At 45.5% G+C, this 21760-nt stretch overlaps 1 protein-coding gene across 1 annotated transcript in view; it reads left to right on the forward strand.

Moving 5' to 3' along the window:
- Positions 1-21760, forward strand: part of slc6a2 (solute carrier family 6 member 2) — a 200712-nt gene that overhangs the window by 18647 nt on the left and 160305 nt on the right. The window contains exon 3 of the mRNA XM_038806745.1: positions 9353-9590. Within this exon, the coding sequence (XP_038662673.1) occupies positions 9353-9590 (238 nt within the window). The remainder of the gene's footprint in view (positions 1-9352; positions 9591-21760) is intronic.

Genomic DNA, 21760 nt, shown 5'->3' on the forward strand with positions numbered 1-21760 from the left:
GTCTTTATAATTGCTGAAATGAATAACATTGGTTTGATACTAACTGGAATCTATAGAATTATTCTCAGATTCTACCTCCTCTTTTATGTCCCTTTTTCAGGAAGAGTTGATGAATTTGAGCAAAAATATATTGGAGTTAAATCTATGTTAGCATAACGGTGATAGTTAAAACTATTAAATATCCATTTCAAGATTCTGACAGCATAATTGAGTGCCTGGTCATAATAGAAGACCATTAAAAATAGAGGAGTAAGAGTAGGTAATTTGGCCCTTCAAATGTGCGTGCCGTTCAATAAAATCAGGCTGATCTTCTACCTTAACCCCACCTTCCTTATTCCCTTCGTATCCAAAAATCTGTCAATCCCTGACTTAAATATATTCAACAAATAAGCATCACATCGCTCGGGGGATAGAGAATTCTGAAGATTCATAACCTTTTGAATGAAGATATTTCTCTTCATCCAAGTCTGGCCCCTTTGTTCTGAGACTGTTACCAGTAGTTCTAGGTTCTGCAGCCAGGCAAAATATCCTTCAAGCATCAAGCCTGTCAAGTCCATAAATAAACTTACATTTCAGTCAGCACAGCTCTCATTTGTCTAAACTCTAGGGGATCTATGAGTGGTCTACTCAGTATCTTTTCATAGGGCGATACCCACATCCCATAAATTAACCTAGTGAACCTCCGTTATATACCCTCTGGTAAATTTATCCTGTCATTGCCATGGGGCCTAAAACTGTACACAGTATGCTCTCACCATATTCATATTATTGCCATTCTTTCCTTGCTGTTACTATGCGGACCATCATGAGGGCAAATCAAGCTTGTAACTCTTTGAATTGTTGATTTTCTGGCCCCGCCGGCCACAGGGATCTTCTGGTCCTGCCGAGAGTCATGAAGCGGGATTCTCCGTCTGCGGTATCCTCCACTTCGCTGGCAGTGCACTCATTCTCGCGGATTTCCTGTCGGTGTGGGGTGGCCACAATGGAAAACCCCATTGGGCAGCACGGTAGCAAAAGTGGATTGCACTGTGGTTTCACATCACCAGGGTCCCAGGTTCGATTCCCTGCTGGCTCAGTGTCTGTGAGGAGTTTGCACGTTCTCCCTGTGTCTGCATGGGTTTCCTCTGGGTGCTCCGGTTTCCTCCCAGACATGCAGGTTAGGCAGATTGGCCACGCTAAATTGCCCTTAGCGTCAAAAAAGGTTAGGACGGGTTATTGAGTTATGGGGATAGGATGGAAGTGACGGCTTAAGTGGGTCGGTGCAGACTCGATGGGCCGAATGGCCTCCTTCTGCACTGTATGTTCTATACTCATTGCCCGGCTGTCGGGACAGAGGATCCCGTTGCCGGCGGGGACATGTCGCACCAGAAAACAGGTGTGGTGGGGTGGAGAATCCCACCCAATGTATTTTAAGTTGACCTGTTACATCTCTCGTGGTGAGTCCTGCCATAGTGGGGACAGAAAATCCTGGCCAATGTCATGACATGTGCTCGTGTATCGATTTGTACAAGGGCTGGAAGTAGTTATGAGAAGATACGAACCTCACACAAAGAATGTTATTGACACATTTATTGATGGGGAACATCCAATCATTCAGTCAATGGGTTACAGCAGAAACTGTATAAAGTTTTTCTTTACTAAACGGATTGCACTCATGACATTGTCTGTATGAGACCTTGGGTGCGATTTAACCACTGCATAGCACCTGGTGCAGATCTGGGCGCGCCGGTTATATAGCAGGAAAGTCCAAAATCAAGATTCGCGCCGGGCGCAAATACGGGCCGGGATTCTCCCCTACCCGGCGGGGGAGGTCTCCGCACTTTTAGGGGCCAAGCCCTAACATTGAGGGGCTAGACCTGCGCTGGAGTGGTTGGCGCTCTGCCGGCTGGCGTGGACTGCCTTTGGCGCCACGCCAGCCGGGGCCGAAGGGACTTCGCCAGCCGGCGGAAGTCCGCGGATGCGCCGGAGCGTCGGCGGCTGCTGAGGCCATTCCCGCGCATGCGCAGGGGAAGGGGTCACTTCCGCCTCCGCCATGGTGAAGACTATGGCGAAGGCGGAAGGAAAAGAGTGCCCCCACGGCACAGGCCCGCCCACCGATCGATGGGCCCCGATTGCGGGCCAGGCCACCGTGGGGGCACCCCCCAGGGCCAGATCGCCCCGCGACCCCCCCCGCCCCCAGGACCCCGGAGCCCGCCCGCGCAGCCTGCTCCCGCCGGCAAGGTAGGTGGTTTGATGCACGCCGGTGGGACCGGCATGACAGCAGCGGGGCTTCGGCCCATCGCGGGCCGGAGAATCGCCGGGGGGGGGGGGGGGGGGGCCTCCGACTGGTGCGGAGCAATTCCCACCCCCGCCGAATCTCCGGTGCCGGAGAATTCAGGACACGGCGGGGGCGGGATTGACGCCGGCCCCCGGCGATTCTCCGACCCGGCGGGGATTCGGAGAATCCCGCCCCAGTTTACTGACTAACCAGCCTGCTGCCGATTGCAAATTCTGGATCTCTCCCAAGTATGACGAGCATATTATTAACACTCATTTGCATTCATTTCAATCTCATTAGCGAGGTTTAAGTCAATGCAATGGCCTCCTGGGAATTAACCAGCTCCCCAGCGAGTTTAGTACTCCTTTATAAAAACTTGAAACTGGCGCAATGGCTGGTGAGTGGAACTGAGGAGATGAGTAGCCATTTCCATTTTCCAGCATGCAGCTCAAGGGCAGTGGAGCTGCTGCCCCAGTGCTCTGGGGGCTGGGGCTCGTTCGGGGGCTGAAGCGATCCGGGTCAGGGGTCGCCCCTGCACCAGGGGTCGCCCCTGCACCAGGGGCAATGAGGGACTGTGTATCTGTGAGCCTTCAAGCCACCTTTAAATATTGTGGAGACCCATAACAGGAGCAACTACAGCTGTAGCCTGTCTGGCCTGCCAACCTCTTTCAGGACAGAGCTTATATCCTGCAAGTCAATTTCACCCCTTTGACTGTGAGCAGCCTCTAGCTTCACATTGAAGGCTATTGCAAATGAGTAATCGGCCTTGTTAGTTGTGAGAGCACTTCACAGCTGCAGGTTGTGTTTGCTACTTTCTCCTGCTGGTGCCTGCAGATGACTGGAGGCTGTTGCTGTTTCCTTCCTTTTCTACAGCCGAGAAGAAGGACATTTTTTTTCTATAATACCTGGATCCTGGAACTCTGGGCTCAGGGGGACATATGAATCCAGAAGCCAATCTGGTTTGAAGCAAGAAGACGCTGCGGGACTTGGTGCACGACATTGTTCTGAATGGGCCACGGGCTAATGCTGTCGAAGAAATGTTTTCGCAGATTGTTGCTGCTTTTGTTGCTGGTGTGATGTGTGTGCTGCATGTAAGTGGCACATCACTGCGGGCTAAATACAGTGGAAGCCAAGGATGTTTAATTGTTCCTTGATTGCCAGTGGAATATGTGGATGCCTGGATTCCGTTCCTGTGAGATTGGGCTGTGTGGACACGTGGAACAAGTCTGATTGATGGACAGATTATTTCTATGACAAAGTTCTGGACACGATAATACATTCTCAGGCTTATCCTCTGTTTCTGATGAGGAACCTCACAGGGGGTGCTACCGTGTGTTTATTTTTTTGTGTGAAAGTGAGCTGATATAGCATTGTATTGGTACCAATATAGTACGGTGATGTTTCCTTGTTGTTCAATGGTTAGGGCTATATGTGGAATGTTATGTAGTTGATTTTCAAATCTTTGCTACTTTTGACCGTTTAAAAACATTTAGAGTGCCCAATTCATTTTTTCCAATTGAGGGGCAATTTAGCGTGGCCAATCCACCTAGCCTGCACATCTTTGGATTGTGGAGGTGAAACTCATGCAAACAAGGGGAGAATGTGCAAACTTCACACGGACAGTGACCCAGAGCCGGGGTCGAACCTGGGACCTCGGCGCCATGAGGCAGCAGTGCTAACCACTGCACCACCGTGCTGCCGTCAGTTTTGACCATGTAATAAACAAAATATTCTCATGTGGCTTCTCATGGGTACACATGCCATGTCCCAGACGATTATTATTCCATCACATTTCAATCAAACCTTGAAGCCTGAACAGTGTGCCTGTCAGCACCATAGAGGCAGCAGCTGAGGTCCTGGCTGATGGTGCCAGTGCAGATGCCGGAGACCGGGACTGAGACCCTATATAAAGAGGCCCAATCTGACACTGGTACTGTCAACAAGAGGTGCATGGACTGCTCAAAATGCGGCTCCGATGCCTGGACGGCTCTGGTGGTGCACTGCAGTACACCCCCAGAGGATCTCCCGCTTTGTGGTGGTCTGCTGTGCCCTACACAATCTGGCACTGGTTCTCATAGGACCAGGCTTTGTCCGACAGCTCAACCCTTTCCTGCCTAAACCCCCATTCCCCTTCTTCCCACTCATTTCCATACTTCCTCCCCAATCACCCCTCCCTGACTACCCTGTTCCCCCCTCCCAGGGTCTGTGTAACATCACCCCAGGGTGATGGGTCTGTCATCATAGAATCATAGATTTACAATGCAGAAGGAGGCCATTTGGTCCATCGAGTCTGCACCAGCCCTTGGAAAGAGCACCCTACTTCAGCCCACACCGCCACCCTATCCCCGTAACCCAGTAACCCCCATCTAACCTTTTTGGACACTAAGGGCAATTTATCATGGCCAATCCACCTAACCTGCACATCTTTGGACTGTGGAAGGAAACTGGAGCACCCGGAGAAAACTCATGCAAACACGGGGAGAATGTGCAAACTCCACACGGACAGTGACCCAAGCTGGAATCGAACCTGGGACCCTGGAGCTGTGAAGGAACTGTGCTAACCACTGTGCTACCGTGCTGCCCCGACTGTGCCCCTGACTGTGTTGGCACTGTCAGCAAGTGGGTCACTATACAAGGCAGGAGAGTGATGATAACTCGCTGTGAGGAAAGCTCTGGTGCTCCTCAGTTTATGCCAAATATGGCTCCTATCTTTCTGCTGACAGCGCACCCACACCCATCCTCAACGGGGGTGTTTGACCTTGGACCACTGTGCTGGGAGGGCATGGGGTGGTGAGAGCAGAGAGCAACAGGGATAAGGTGCAGGCAGGCCCACTGTAAAGATTAAAGTGACAGAGGCTTCACTTGTATCAGGTGTAACATGTTTTAATAATGAACATTTGACATTTCCATTTCCCTATCGACAGATAGTGCCCCCATTCCACCCCACACCCCCACCCAATTCCCACCCCCCCAACACACCCAGTTTTCCAGTGCCCACTCAGTGATCATCTTTTTTCTTGATCTTTCGTGGTCTACTGCTACGTCTAGTTGTGTTCCCAGAATGCATATCAGAGGTGGAGGCAGCCTGCTGGTTTCGTGCTTTGTGGCCTTTCATGCCCTTGACGGACGTCCTTTGGAGAGCCTGAAGTCGGCTTATCGGTGTCACAAGTGTTGCCGTGCCACCTTGTTCTGCCTGCTGCCCTTGAAATGCACCAGTGTCAGGAGGGGGCGATTTGGATGAACTGGAGACCACCTTCCTCTCCTTGGTGGCAGACCCTGTGTTGACCTCCAGCGCTTCCTCCTCCTGAAGGTGCCCGTAGGTCTCCATGGGACGGAGAAGTAGCTGGAGTGAGCTCCAGAGGCCTCAGATTAATCTGGCTCTGTCAGTCTTGGCGGCTCCCCATTGTCTGTCCCTGCTGTAGACGCTGTCAATGATGGTCCTCAGTGACTGGGCCATGCTCTGCAGTACCTCAGTAATGTTCACCTGCATCTGGGACATGTCCCTCGGTGACTGCGGTATCATGTCCAGGCCCAAGCCATGGTCGTCACGGACTGAGCCATGCCTTGGGCACCAGCACTCAAGACGCTGACACCATGCCCCGAGTGTTCCACTGCAGTCACCACCATTTCAGTGTTGGGCCTTGGTACCAAGCATTATTGGCATCATCTCCAGTGCCCATAGTCTTTGGGACTCCTCCAGTCGGCTATGCACTCACTGGAATATCACTGACATCCCTTTTTGAATCTTATGACTATGTTCTAGTACCTGTATCAGCTCTGGTACAACCTTGTCCAGAGGCTCAGCATTCGACTGGGACCCAGCTGAGTCCTGCGGTCTAGCAAACCTCCGATTGCTGCCTCCCTTGTGTGTTCCTGCCTCCATCTGATGTGCATCAGCAACTGTGTGCTACTCTTCAGATTGTGCTCTAGAAGCCTGTCCACTAATGCTATCCATTGAGGTGTGTCTCTCTGTGCTGGTAGAAGGTGCGGGTGAGAGCTGTGATGCATTGATGGAGGTCTCCTCCCTTCCGAGGTGGTCTTCGAGGAGGAGGGAGAGGAATGACTCTGGATGGGCCGGTCCCTTCAGATGGAGATCCTGCGAAACAATGGACATGTGGTCAGTGAGAGAGAAGGATAATTTTGTCTGACTTGGAACAGCTCACTTGTGACTGGTCATCTGGGTGAAGGGGTAGTGGATCCTCACCTCTGTGGCACAGGCCAACTTCACTGTTGGTGACTGCTCTCTCCCCGAACAACCCCATGATATCCAAGACACGTTCCTCATATGGGGTGAGGACTCAAATCTCTGCTCTCCCCCGTCTTGGCCATTTCACGCTTATTATGGGCTATCTTCTCCTGCGGGGACAAAGAGAGGCCATTTTGAGTCACGTGCTTGATTTGTCAGGTGGCGTCTATAGCAGGCGGCATGTGTGGGCCCCGCACCTGGGTTGTGTTGGTTGGTGCCAGTGGGTTCTGAGGAGGAAGCACAAAGATCAGATGTGCTCGGTGTCAGTCAGTGATTTGTGATTGGGGGAGGTGGTGATAGAAACATCCACATCAATTATGACAGACTTCTTGGAGCCCGGGAGCTTTGACACAATATTAGCACAAATTATAGGAAGTTTTACTTTCTATCAATAACTGACCTTCCTGCTAATTTAGGTTCCAGACAATGAAAGTATAGGTTGACTATCCCAGTGAATAAACAAGTCATGGTGATTCTCCCTTTCAGGCCTACACAGCAGGGTAAGGGTCACCTGGTCTGAGTGATCCATCGGGACTCAGACTGGGGAATCACCCCAGGAAAATGGAGCCCTCCTGGGCAGAGGTATTGTCGGGCTAGCTGCAAACATGCTGCTGCTCTTGAAGATCACTAAATAAATCCCTTTTTGTTCCCCAATTAAGCCTCTGAAAGTGCATCATTACACGAGTGTATCTAATTACAACAATATAAACAGGAAATGCTGCAATTGGTCATGTTAGTCAGCATCTGTGGAGAGAGAAACAAAATAAACATTTAAGGCGGTTGACTAGTTGAAATATAGGGATCAATAGATCCTGGGTGGGATTCTCCGCCGGCGGGATTCTCCGTTTTGCCGGTGCCCGGGTTTTCCCGACGGCGTGGGGCTGCCCCACAATGGGAAACCCCATTGACCGACCGGCGTAATGGAGAATGCCGCCGGTGGGTCGAGGCTGAAAAGTGGCGAGGCGCTGCGGAGAACCCAGCCCCCTATCCGCAGTCTGTAATTAGTTAGTTGACTTTGGTGAGTGCTGCATAACCATATCCTAAAACCTGCAGGAGAGGAGGGGGAGGAAATTAGTGAGAGATAAAAATCGAGTCTTTTTAGGAAAGGAAATTTTCAGAGACGGGATGAGCTGTGGCATTTGTAGCTTGCATTGTATTGTTTAAAGTTCAGGAGATTGAGGGATTGATGCCAAAGAAACACTCCTCCAATTCTTGGTATTTATATTTCATTGCTATGACGGTGCCACTTTCTCAACATCTGCACAACAGAACTGTAGATTGGAGAAAAGCCCTTTGGCACCAAAGGTGCTGTACAAATTGCGTATGTTATGTCCCTTACTCTCTGGAGTTTAGTCTACTGTTTATGCAGTGATTACATTACAAAGGAAAAGTGCCCTATCAGAATTTGGACCTTTGTTCTTTGTTTGCTCACTAAGATACACCTGTCAAATTGAAGTTGGCATGAGGAGGAAATAATGCTAAATTAATATGCAAAGGAGGTGCTGGGATGGTGGCTCATTGTGCAGATTTTGACTTCTGGTGCATAAAATCTCATTGAGTAATCAAAGATTAGTTCTATATTCCAGTAAATATCCCTTACTGATTTATCGAATCCCAACAGTACAGAAGGAGGCCATTTGGCCTATCGTCTGCACCGATCCTCCAAAAGAGCACTCTCCCGCCCTATCCCCACATTTTCTGCAGAGAAATAATGGGCGCGATTCTCCCAAAACGGGAGAAATCGTAAGGCTGGCGTCAAACCCGGGCGGGTTTGACGCCAGCGCGCCCCTTCCCGACCGGGAACCGATTCTGGTCTCCGGTCGGGGCTAGCAGCCCGACGCCGTAAGCTCCGGCATCACGGGCTTAACGAATTTCGTTAAGCCCGCTTGCCGGAGTTAGCGCCGGCTGACGCGTCATATGACGTCAGCCGCGCATGCGCGGATTGGAAGACTCCAACCCGCGCATGCGCGGATGACGTCATCGCGTATTTGCGCGAAACCCGCGCATGCGCGGGCCGGGATGCCCCTCAGCCGCCCCGTGAATGGATACTGCGGGGCAGCGGAAGGAGAAATAGTGCGCGGGCATCGGGCCCGCTGCCCGCGATCGGTGCCCACTGATCGCGGGCCCATGGCACCCTTGGCACGGCCGTGGTACTGCCGTGCCAATCGGTGCCATGGTTATAAAAAGCGAGTTGTTCCCGCTGTTTTTACGAACGGCCAGACCAGGTGTGTTTGCCGTTCGTAAAAACAGCGTAAAAGGCTGGGACTTCGGCCCATCTATCAGCTGTGAATCGCTGCCGGCCGTAAAAAAACGGCAGCAGCGATTCGTGTCGGGAGTTGGGCGGGTGGGGGGGAGAATAGCGGGAGGGCAGGAAAAATGTCGGGAAGGCCCTCCCGCTATTCTCCGACCCGTCGTGGGGGGCGGAGAATCGCGCCCAATGTTTTCCTTCATTGCAACTGGTTTGCTCACTGGGATGATTTGTGGCCCAAATGTTTTTAGGACAAAAATAACTACATCACAAAAGTTTCAAAGTAAACCTGCAACATCCAGTGGTAAATCCAAGATTTACAACAAATGTCTATTTACATTATTGCAATTGAAAAATATGAACTATAATGTATTTTTTCCCAGCAAGTTGGAGTTGGTTCAAAGAAAAGTATTTGTGTGCCCTTTGATGTTGGCTTGCTGAAGAAAGGGGGAAGGGAAATCTAGTTTCCCTTTTCGCAGTAAGTTCATTGCAGTGTTAATGTAAGCCTACTTGTGACAATAAAGATTATTATTATTATCTTGTAGTGGATTATGAATTGTAATAATACTGACATAAATTAAATGGCTAATTATTCTTTCAGGTGTGGGCTACGCCGTGATACTAATAGCGCTATATGTTGGCTTCTACTATAACGTCATCATAGCCTGGTCCCTGTACTATCTCTTCTCTTCATTTACATCCGACCTCCCATGGGTACATTGCAATAACTATTGGAACAGTCGCAACTGCACCGACCCAAAGGTACTCAATGCCACAGTCCTGGGAAATGGAACCAAATATTCAAAGTATAAAATTACACCAGCTGCGGAGTACTATGAGTAAGTTGACATCTTTGCATGTATTTGCTCTTGAATAGAAGTGATCAGATGGTGGAAAAATACATTGATTTTTACATTTGTACATTTTTAGCCGGCATTTCAATTCAGCAGAACATAATTTCAAGTTAATCGAATCTTTGGAAATATTGACCAGGCTTCCTACGTTTATGAAATAATAAAGTTTGTGGTCACTCATTTTACTGTTGGTATAAAGAAGCTGTCTTTCTGACATTGCATTATTATTCCTCATATCTTCAAAAGGTCATTCTGACTATTAGTGAAAACTGCCAAACATCACTTGTACCACGTTTAATCTCCTGTTTTAGTTCACCCTGTAAAAGTACCTTATAATTCCTGATGGTTTTAAAACTGCAAGAAAGTGAAGTCAAAAACCATTAGTGGCAGCATTTGTTGTGATAATCCCGTGACCCTCCTGCAAAATGAGATCACACCGATGGGAGTAAGTTAATTCCCCATTTATTTGAAATGCAGACAAAATACATATATAGTAATTGAGAAATGCAGTGCTTTACCTGATTTCTTTCACTCACTTTAAAACTTATTTTTATATTGTCATACATAATTTTGGTAAATTTAAACACTTGATAATTACTAAAAATATAATTTTCGGCACATGCAATCTTGCTTGTTTGCTTGTTCCATTGCAATGAATATAATGGGATGGATTTTGCTGTGATCAGCAGTCGTTGGACCTGTACTTGCCTGTAGACTTTCTTGCGCCAGTTATAGTGGGCAAGACATCTAAACATCATGTTGGTTCCTCCATGGCATCTTGGACCTGTGTGAGCAGGGCAAGTAACTGTGCATGTCCTTGACCAATCAGACTGAAGATTTATTAATGAGCAGCACAACTGAACCAGGTGCAGTCAGTTAGAATAGTGAATTCAATGTCAATTCAGGTAGAGAAGGAAAAATAAAGGAAGATTGGGAAGAATCATAAAAAAAAAAGCTTCAGAAAATGGGCGTGATTTTCTGGCCCCTTCTGCTGGCAGCTTCCCGTCATGCTGAGGTCAGCCCTTGTGACCAACCTGGGATAGCATGGAGCTTTATTGTCTACGCAAAAGTGGAAATTTGTCTTTAGCTTCACCCTGAGTAAAATGTATAATCATACAGTCATTAGTTAGAAACAGTGAGTATTTTGAGTATACCTACATTCATACATTTGTCCACATATAACATACATCCATACCATACAAACATAACATATTACACTGTGCCATTAAAGCACTTACTGCAGTTAAAATAAATAAAAACAACAACAGGTTAAATTTACATTGTCATTTAATAAGCTTATGGCACTGGAGCAAAAGACCACGTGAACAGATTTTTTTGTGGCAATGGGCATTCTAAAGCGCAGTCCCGAATGGAGCCTTTCAAATTGATGACATAAAGAGTTGAAAGGGATTACCGATGATGGCCTGAGCTTTCCACTTACCTGGGTTGTTAAATAAGTTATCAAGTTGTGTCTGCTGTCTACCAATGATTTTACCTGCCGTGTTGACAATTCTGGCCAGCTTACTTCTGCATTTTGTTGCTATACTTATTTGGTTATAAATATGGCGGTCAATATGATCGCCTTCCTTAATCCTAATTATGTTTACTTTCAGAGTTGCCAGGTATCTCTCGATACCGCCACAAGGTTCAAACCGAATACTGATCAAAGAGCCAATGCACCAGTTAGTTAGTTCAAAGTCAATACTAGTTATTTACACGCACAGTAAGATCTACTCATGCACAACAGTACTACAAACTAAACTATCTCTAACGCTAACGCCTATACTTAACTTCGGGTGCCCACTTAGTCAGAGGAACAATGGCTGTTGTTTGGATCTGAGGCTGTTGGGTTCGAAGAGATACAGGAGAACAGCTAAGGTCGTCCGTCTGGTAGTGAGCGTTGACCTTGAACTTAGTTGCTTCTGGTGATGCTGTGGATGGGTCTCTCTGCTTGAGAGCCGAATCCAAGAGAGCGAATCTCTCGTGGGGGTTCCTTCTTATACTTGGAGGGGCTTTGCGCGCTTTTAGGCGGGCCTTAAACTTGGTCCCAATTAATTGGGCCGCTTCTCGATCATTGTTATCAATTTTAACCAATAAAGGGGTGGGTGCCCTGATGGCTGGGCATGTCTTAGGTGGCCGTTGGCCTTGCTTTGTTTGTGTGTTTCTGGCGCCGGGATCTCTGCAACAGTATCAACTACCTGAGTGTTAGTCCTTTGTTTCTCGGAGATGGGCCATCAATAGGCTAATCGACCTAGAGTTTCGATTCCGTCTGGTAACTGCTTCCCAAATATACACTCAGGCACTGTGCCTGCTTGCTGTCCAGCATTGTCCACATTTCCCTACATTCTTCGTGAGCGTCCATTTTGTGTTCTGGAAGTGGCCATCCCAGATGGCTACACTTTCACACACAGGTTACCATACCAAACGGTCATGTTGCACCAGACTTTTGTATACCTTCGCAAAAACATTTTGCCTCACTCCAAACCTTTTCGTTTCTGAATTAAAAACAGATGCTGACTAACCTGTTTTTGATTTGGCAGGTATTCTCTGTGAAGCTTAGCTTCTGGCCTGCATGTTCCCAGATACTTGAAACACTCTTATAGGAGGCTCGAGATGGTAAATCCAAATAAGTTTATTTCAATGAGAAAAGTAAAGGCCGCAAAGCAGCTTATAGTCCCAATCGGGATACCAGGGCGGCTATTATGATGTGATCTTTAGGAGCCCCTGCTGATCATAGAATCATAGAATTTACAGTGTAGAAGGAGGCCTTTTGGCCCATCGAGTGCACACCAGCTCTTGAAAGAGTACCCTATATAAACCCACACCACCACCCCATCCCCGTAACCCAGTAACTCCACCTAACCTTTGGACACTAAGGGGCAATTTAGCATGGCCAATCCATCTAACCCACACATCTTTGAACTGTGGAAGAAAACCGGAGCACCCGGAGGAAACCCATGCAGACACCGGGAAAACGTGCACACTCCGCACAGACAGTGACCCAAGCAAGGAATCGAACCGGGTCCCTGGCGCTGTGAAGCAACAGTGCTAACCACTGTACTACCGTGCCGCCCACTGCCTACTTGCAGGGAGTTCTTGTTCCACGTGTCCCACAGGGAGATCAACCGGGGTGTCCCATGGGTCTTGAGTATTATTGCAATCCTCCCTCCCAAAGTCCGAAGGCCACCCTTGTAGCTAGTTGCAGAGGGGAGTCTCCTTCACTGTTTTTTCCATTGCTGTACTTCTTGCCAATGTGTGGATTGGTTGGGTAGGGTGTATATCATGTTGGGGACTGCCTTTTTCCCCGCTGAAGGGGCTCTGCCAGAGGTCTATATCTGACCGTAATGTCCTCCAATGGTACTGAGGACTCTGTGTCCATATCAGACCCTGAGACATCCACATTCTAGTGTCATGGGAACAGGTCCCTGGTAGGAAGTGCATATTGGTTTATGGATGGCAGAGGTGGAGGGAGAGTTGGTGGCAAGTGACTGATTCATCCGGTGTGGTCCTGGGGTGGGCTCGCTGTCTTTGAGGTGGTCTATGTATTTTTGCATGGTCCGTTCTCCAGTGTTGATTGTGTAGGAATAGGTCCCATTTTCTCCACTATGGTCCTTGGAATCCACTGGGAGTCGTCCCCAAAATTTTGAACATGGATGTGTCCCCAGGTTTAAACCCTCTGTCAAGTGTTTGATGATCATGATACCTCTTCTGGAGGTCCTGTTTCTTTTCCACCTTCTCAAGGTATGGTAACGCCAAACTTAGGTGGGTCTGGAGGCGTCAGCCCGTCAGCATCTCTGCTGGTGCTATCCCAGGTGTTGCATGTGGCGTAGTCCGATATGTTTTTATTTTTTATTTTTTTAAATTAAATTTAGATTACCCAATTATTTTTTCCAATTAAGGGTCAATTTAGCGTGGCCAATCCACCTACTCTGCACATTTTTGGGTTGTGGGGGCGAAACCCACGCAGACACGGGGAGAATGTGCAAACTCCACACGGACAGTGACCCAGAGCCGGGATCGAACCTGGGACCTCAGCGCCATGAGGCAGCTGTGCTAACCACTAGGCCACCATGCTGCCCTTGTTGTCTGGGAAATCTCGAACACTTTGACCAGTTTATTAACCAACAATTTTACCCAGGTGCCTTTCTTTGCGAGATGATCAAAGGACAAATACAAGCTTATGAGTCAACCAAATTTATTCTTAAAGACGGTAAAACCCTTATCCTCCTTAAATTATCCCAACTAATAATGTTGCTAAGATTCTTAATACTACCCATGCCAATGAACTCAGTCGAGCTGTAGATCCGATTCTGAGTCTCGGTTGTCTCAGGGCCTTCGTCCGCAAAGGTGGGTCTTGCATGCTGCTTCCTTATATCCTCTGGTCTGTCCTCGAATCTTCTCTGTTAATCAGCTCTGACTCTTTTCTGGGGAGGGTCCTGGGTCGTGATCTTTATACCGCGCTTTGTGCCTTTCCAGAAAGTTCTTTGGCCCTCAGCCAATGAGGTCTTAAGACGGAGTCGTAATAGCCAATGCTGTTGCCGATTGCAACTCTGCAGGACACTAGGAACCCAACCCAAGTGGTCCATCTCTAGGTGTATTGTTTGTACGTAATCTCTTTCTACATATGTTTACTGGGTGCCAGAAAGTCTAGCTTTATCTGGGCAATGAATGTGGCCGATTATCTCCTGCTGCGTTGTTGACAGGGCAGGTCCAGACATGTCCTAGCAGTCTGTCTGTGTTCAGTGTATTCTATTTTGGCCAAGTTTGAATTCCCATCAAGCCTGGCTGTGGTTTAATTGAAAATGTCTAATTCTTAATTTAGACTGTCTAATTTTATATCGGGCTTAAAATTCAGGCCACTCTCCATTTTAGCACAAGTGAGTAAATAGGAACCGTGCCAGCTGTGTGTCTACTGACCCCGTAGTCTGTTTTTTCATGCCTTATTTAAATGTCTGGACTGCCTGTTCCAGAGCAGAGCCCTGAGGAGCACCCGGGGGACACCTGAGTTTCAAATAAGTTCATCAGGATAAAAGCCAATCATAAAAACATGCTGAGGGTGATCAATAAGAAAATTCCCGACCCAATGGATTGGGCCCCCATTCACGTTCAAAGTAAACAACCTTTGTAACAGTATGTGAATTTGCATTGTGTTAAATGCTGAACTGCAATCAATCAATAAAACATGCGCAAAAGATTTTGGCTGTTGGAGGTGATTAGTTATCAGGTTTACTAGAGAAAGGATAGCATTCTTGGGTCCTTCGCCTATGTATTTATAAGCAAATTGTAGGGGATCAAGAAACAGAAGGATGAGGTAGTTAATGATGACTCTCTCCGTACGTTTAGCCAATAAAGAAGAAAGAACCACAGGTATAAAATCATTAAAAAAAAAAATCTTTATTTGTTTATGGGTGTCGCTGACTGGGCCAGCATTTATTACCCATCCCTGAGGGCACATTGCTGTGTCTGGAGCCACATGTAGGCCAGACCGGGTAAGGGTGACAGATTTCCTAAAGGACATTAGCGATCCAGATTTACTGAATTCAAATTTCACCATCTGTCCTGGCAGGTTTCGAACCCAGGTGCCCAGAGCATTATCCTGGATCCCTGGATTACAAGATTAGTGGTAACGCCGCTCTGCCATTGCCTCCCTCACTGTATGAAGAATAAATTTTGATCTTGTTTTGTGCAATAATTAAAAAAAACACAATTATGCGTTTAGTCTGAGATTAGTTAACCTGCTTTATTCTTAACTTTTGCTCCTTGCACATTTCTCAGTTTCCAAATAGAAGTAGTCACTACATAAAAGAAACATTGCTGCTTTAGGTTAAGAACTTAAAAAAATTATCAATCACCAAATCGTCAGGTCAAAAAATAGCCATATTGACCACTAACTAGTTGAAATGGTACTACATTCTGCGAACCAAAGTATGCAAAAACCTGGAGGTACTGAGGTTGGGCCTTATCTAAATAATGTACCTGAGTGTTTCACAACTCCACAGGTAGTTCACCTTTCTATTTTGAGTTATGGGCGATCTGCCTCACTGCTGATGGCTCTGGTCAATGTGGGAGAGAATGAGAAATGGGACAGGGAGGTGGTGGTGCAGTGTGGTGAGGCTGATTGTGGGTCAGCAGTAGCTCTCATGCATTCTATAAAGTTGGTAAGGAGCACTTGTTCACCTATCCATAGAAATGATGCAGTGCAGAAGGAGGCCATTCGGCTCATCGAGTCGACACTGATCTTCCTAAAGAGCACTCCACCTTGGCCCTATCCCCAGAACCCTGCACATCGATCATGACCAATCCACCTAACCTGCACATCTTTGGACTGTGAGAAGAAACTGGAGCACCCGGAGGAAACCCACAAAGACATGGGGAGAACGTGCAGACTTTGCACAGTGACCCAAGGCCACAATCGAACTTGGGTCCCTGGCGCTGGTAGGCAGCAGTGCTAACCCCTGTGCCATCATGCTTCCCATGGGTCAAGAGGAACATTTAAATAATATATATAATTTTTGAAAAGCCTTCTTTTGTTGGTGGCTGCTGCTTAAGCCACAGTGGCCATTGATAATTCTGGGAGGATAAACTTCTGCCTTCGACCTATCTTGGTAAGTGGGCATGAGCGTACTTTACATTCGTCATTTACATATTTAATACCTGTTCTAGCTGCCCTCTGGTGAAAAACCTCCTGGCACAATTTTGATTGTGGCGTTTTTCAGGTGTCTTTTAGGCCCAGGATGTTGATCCCAGAAACCTGACCTTTGTGTCTGTTTCGACCTGGGGAAGGAGGTGAAAATGGCATGATGACACCTCTGCTGCAAAGCAGACTTGTGATGCTTATTGTGATGCATATTGTTAGGTTCATTTGCTCGTCACCCAGCACAATCAATGCATGAACACGCCACCAGTCGTATCACTTTATCGTCTTTTGGCGTGGGATCAAACCTGAAATCAGAGGCAGGATTTTCTAGCCATTCACACTAGAGTGAACTTTAAGTCACGCCGATGGTGCCACCCCCATCACCAGGGAGATTCTGCCGCCGGCCACTGGCGAGCCGCCCTCCACATCTGCAGAAGACTGCCAGCTTGAATATAACGTGTCTCTTTTGTGGGGACCATGAACTGGGTTCAGTTTGAATTGGCGTTTGGAGCAAACAAGGAAATGGATTAAGACCTGGATTGAGAGCCACTCTGCGCATTGGCTTTGTAATTCTTGACAAGGGGGCGGGGGGAAATGTTGTATCTCTGCACACTGTTTAGCTTATGGAGCTGGGAATGTGGATTTGCCAGATGATGGTCTCTTTTTAATGGAATTCCTTTTCTCAAAAGAATAATGAGAGACACCTGATTTATGATTTATGATTATGATTTATAACTATGCAAATGTTAACAGATCTATTTGGGAAATAGCACAAACCATCTTTTTGGTTAGGAGAGTTATTTTTTCAGTATATTAAATATAAAGGTCATACTTGGAAATGATTGCCGGCAAAAAAGGTGAACCCCAGCAATAATTGTGTTTATAAAAAGTGAAACTTTATCAACACCCAAGTGTGTAAAGCAATTGGTGATTTTAATTAGCACCTACAGCATAGCACATAAGCATGCCAAGCTGCGAAAGGCAGTTGTTCAAATTGTTTAACTCTATTTGGAAGAAACCTTGCGAGGTGGTTTCAGTACTATTGAGGAATTCACTGTCAAACAATTGCTTTACAAGGCAATTAAATCAGTCTTGCTTCATTAATCTCTTTTCTCCTGGCTTTTATTGGTGGTAGTAATATGTTACAATGCACTATGATATGTTGTTTAGGTCCCTTAGATATTGTGGCATGCACGATCCAGTGAAGGTTCATTCTTTAATGCGATAGCTATGAGGATTGCTTTTGCGTGCATTTGATTTTTAGGGGCCTATGTTAAGTTTCTATTGTCTTCAAATGATCACCAAAATGTGATTCCCTTCAAATGTAGCATGGTATGTTCAATGCACAAAGCCAGATGAATCCAGAGAATGAAACCTATCTATATCAGTCTGCCACACTGATTTCTGTCTTGTGCATTTGTTTGTGAACTTTTTCTGTTCACATTTCTGTTTTGTCAGCTTGGGAAATAATCACTTGAGATTGTTTGCAATGCATATTAGTAAACAATGGTTATTTTGTAGTAATCTAGATTGAAATGGCTCTTAGAGAAGCCCCCAATCTGACCACCCCCACTAAGTCTGATGTTCTGTGTCAATTAATCTTTTTGGCAATCTACACAATTGAGTTTCAGCTCAATTTCAAATTCAGTGGGATTTCTTTTGGTCTACATTTACCATACATAGTAATCGCTGCAAATTTGGTGTCCATACCTGAAGCATATAATCATACTTCATAATCTTATGCTTACCAGCAACTGTAAGCAATAATTATAAACTTCCCTTTTACAATTTCCGTGCGAACACCGGACAGGCAAGGAATTCATATTGGATTAAATCTCCCTGAGTATTGTACTACCCTCTGCCTGCTATATATACAAAGTGATTTATTTCCAGTGTTAAAACATTTTTTCCATAAAAAGTCATCTGGAGAAAGATGGAGCTTTGGCCTGCATATTTCAGCTGCAGTTTTTATATTGGAGAAAACACGCAACATTGGATTGTTTCATTGCTAGCCAAACTCAAATCCGTGCACCCCAAGACAGTTTTGTTTGAATGTTTTCTTCTCCCAGTTTCGTTGTGTGCACTCAACGTTTGGGTACGGGAATTTTTCTAGAAGTCGAAGAGTTTGGTGGCCGGACACTATTAAACGGAAGTTAAATATGAATCTGTCCTTCCATAAGCTTATGCAGTTCCAAACCAACTCTCGAATTATTACTGTAAAAGCTCTACTTCTTCAAATTGCACAAGCAGAAGTATAATATGTGCACCGATTGATTTTAGTTAAAGTTTAATATTTTATTACTGATAATTGAAAGGGTTTCATTTCTCCATGTTGATGTCTATAGATAAAATTCAAAATTGTAATGGGCCAGGTTCAGACCTTTAGATTTTTCCAATTAACACTTGTTGAACTGAGGCCAAAGTCTCCAAGTTGTATCCTTTCCTCTTGAGTTCCAACAAATGTAAATAGAGCCATTGTTTATTTTTAAATCGTTTTTAGAAAAGTATTTTATCTGCTTCAAAACTGAGAATAAAAATTAATATAATTTCAATGTTGATTGATAAACCTAATTCCCATGATCTATATGTATTTACACAAACAGCTCAGAAATAAAACCTCCAGAATGTCCTTAGTTTAAGTGCTTAGATAACATCAGAGACTGCACTTCAAAAGCAATTAATTGGTAAAAGAGATCTTTGGAACATCTCTTCTAAATATCTTTCTATTTTTCTTATCTTGAAATGTTTTATCAACATGTGCAGAGGATTTTGTTTGTTTTAAATATGTTTTGCAATTTGGTAAATCATTTTATTTATCCATTTTCAGTTGTGGATCTTTTCTGAAATATTTTGATATTAGATTCGGAGCTCAAATGGGGACCGTAATATAAAAGTCCTGATTTTCCAAAATTGGTCACAACGCAATCATCCCTTTCCACCATAAAAATCCAGAACATATATAATCTTGAGGGGTCTTGACAGGGTAGATGTGGAGAAGATGCCTCCTCTTGAGGGAGAATCTAGAACCAGGGATAACTGTTTAAAAATGATGCATCGCTCATCTAAGACAGATATGAGATTTTTTTTCACTGAGAGTTGAGAGTCTCTGGAACTCTCTTCCTCAAAAGGCAGTGGAAACAGGATCTTTGAATATTTTTAGATCAGAGCTTGATGGATTCTTGATAAACAAGGGGGTAAAAGGTTATCAAGGTTAGGTAGGATGTGGAGTTGAGATTTTAATCAGGTTAGTCATGATTTTATTAAATGGCAGAGCAAGCTTGAGGGGCTGAATGTCCCACTCCTGCTCCTTATTCGTATTTGCTTATCCGTTCATTTTCAAAACTGGGAACTAATTGAAAATGAGTTTCATAAGTGATGTTGTATAAGCACCTTGATAACGCTAAAGTCAAATTGCCATTAACAGTCACAACATAATTCAGAGAATCATAGAATCACTACAGTGCAGAAGAAGGCTATTCGACACGAGTCTGCACCAACCGTCTGAAAGAGCACCCACACAGGCCTTCTCCATAACCTGTAACTCCACTTAAACTCTGGACACAAAGAGGAAATTTAGCATGGCTAATCCACCTAAACTGCACGTTTCTAGACTGTGGGAGGAAACCAGAGCATGCGGTGGAAACTCATGAAGACACAGGGAAGAACGTACAAACTCCACCCAGGCTGTCATCCAAGTCAGAGTCAAACTCGGGTCTCTGGTGCTGTGAGGCAGCTGTGGTAACCACTGTGCCACCCCTATTCTAGGGGAATTATAGCTTCAACTCCAGGGTTGGCATTTTCTGACCCTTCCTGCCAGCGGGATCTTCCGGTCCGGAAGGCGACCTGTTGCGGCAGATTCCCTGGTGGCGAACTACGCAAGACGCTGTAGACATCGGCAGAACCAGAAGATTCCACTGGTGGTCAATGCCAAACCGCCTCCGCTGCCGGAAAACACGCCACTGAGGCGGGAAGTGGGAGCAGCGGAAGTCCCTCCCCAGGTATACTTGACTGTAAAATCTGTTAGAGTCTATATAGATTCCCTCATTGCCCCATTATTTTATTTACATTAACTGTTGAGCCATACCCCTACTAGGTTATAAACTATTGAAGCTTATTGTAAGTTCACTTTGTTTGTTGTGGTATTTATACCCTTCAGAGTCTAAAGACACAAATATGCGGATACATAAGATGCATCATTTGCTGCTGCACTCTTGGATTACTCACACATCTCCAGCTTAGACTTCAACATCCTTCATCACTGTACTATAATCCTCCATCAGTATCCCATTGGATTTTGTGATGTTCAATCTTCACCTTCACTCCAACCATCAAACTCAACAGTCACCGATTGTTGTAACAATAATTCAGTGGGGCTTTACGTAGTTTGTTTTTTGAATTTCAAATTAGCCAATAATTTATCTCAATAGTTTTGCCCAATTAATTATGTCAGATGTGATTCATTAAAGAAATGCTCGTAATCCATGGAATACTTGGAGAAACCTTTCATGAACCTAAACCAAGTTCCTGGAGCCAAAATCGAAGCTACCGATTGTGTTTGAAATGTGTTTAGCACATTAATTATCCTTACACTTGGCTCCTGCCCGGTGCTCATTTGTGCAGTGCATGGTACTCCGAATGGTGCCAGGGTGTGACTTGTGAAGTCAACTCAGTAACTAGCTGTTAACTGGAAGGACAGAAAGTGGTTCAATTTGGTTTTGTTTTAATGAAGCAATTGCTCCAGTGCTGTGTGTCGTCTGCGTTGTCTCTGTGCATCACTAAAGCAGAAAGACTTCAGAGGCTGTTGCAAATCCTACTGAATGGGACAGTTACCTGTGCAAGAAATCCCAGATATAAGTAAAGATTAGCATTTCGGTGGGGCAGAATTTTCGCCACCATGTCAGAGTTCAGTGATAACCCCAAAGAAAAAGCATACGCAGCCGCTTAATCTGTTTTTTCAAGATCTATTTTCACTGACCTTCAGCTGAAGTTACTAAATATCGCTCAATGCAATGTCAGCCCCTTTAAGTAAAACATAATTGCCAGTAATTTCAAGGAGGTAGGGTGGAGATTGGCATTTGGTGTATTTATACCAAATCTTTTAGTCCATTAGCTGAAAAGACTCCTTTGGATTTCTGCACACAATTGCAGTTTTTGGTGATTTTTCAGTGTTCACTTGAAAATATTGAAAACATTTTCTAAAGATCTATTTTGTGAGAATGTAATTCAAAAATGAAAGCCTCAGGGGAATGAGAAGGAGAGAAACCCCAGCAAGGTTTGTTGCATATAAATTTCTTATTTTTATTACTTTCCCTGTCACTATTAAACTTCTTCCCCCGTTCCCCGCCCCAGCTAACTCCCATCTCATATTTGGCCAAGTTGAAAAGAGCCATAAATTGTGGTTGCACTGGATAATTCTCATACATACCATCCTGTCATTTCATAATCCAGAAATCTATCAGCTTCAGAGGCATTTAGAACTCTTTCAGAAACATTGTATTTAATATTAAGGAATATTACA

This window comes from Scyliorhinus canicula, chromosome 9 (assembly GCF_902713615.1).
Source record: "Scyliorhinus canicula chromosome 9, sScyCan1.1, whole genome shotgun sequence".
Classification (NCBI taxonomy): domain Eukaryota; kingdom Metazoa; phylum Chordata; class Chondrichthyes; order Carcharhiniformes; family Scyliorhinidae; genus Scyliorhinus; species Scyliorhinus canicula.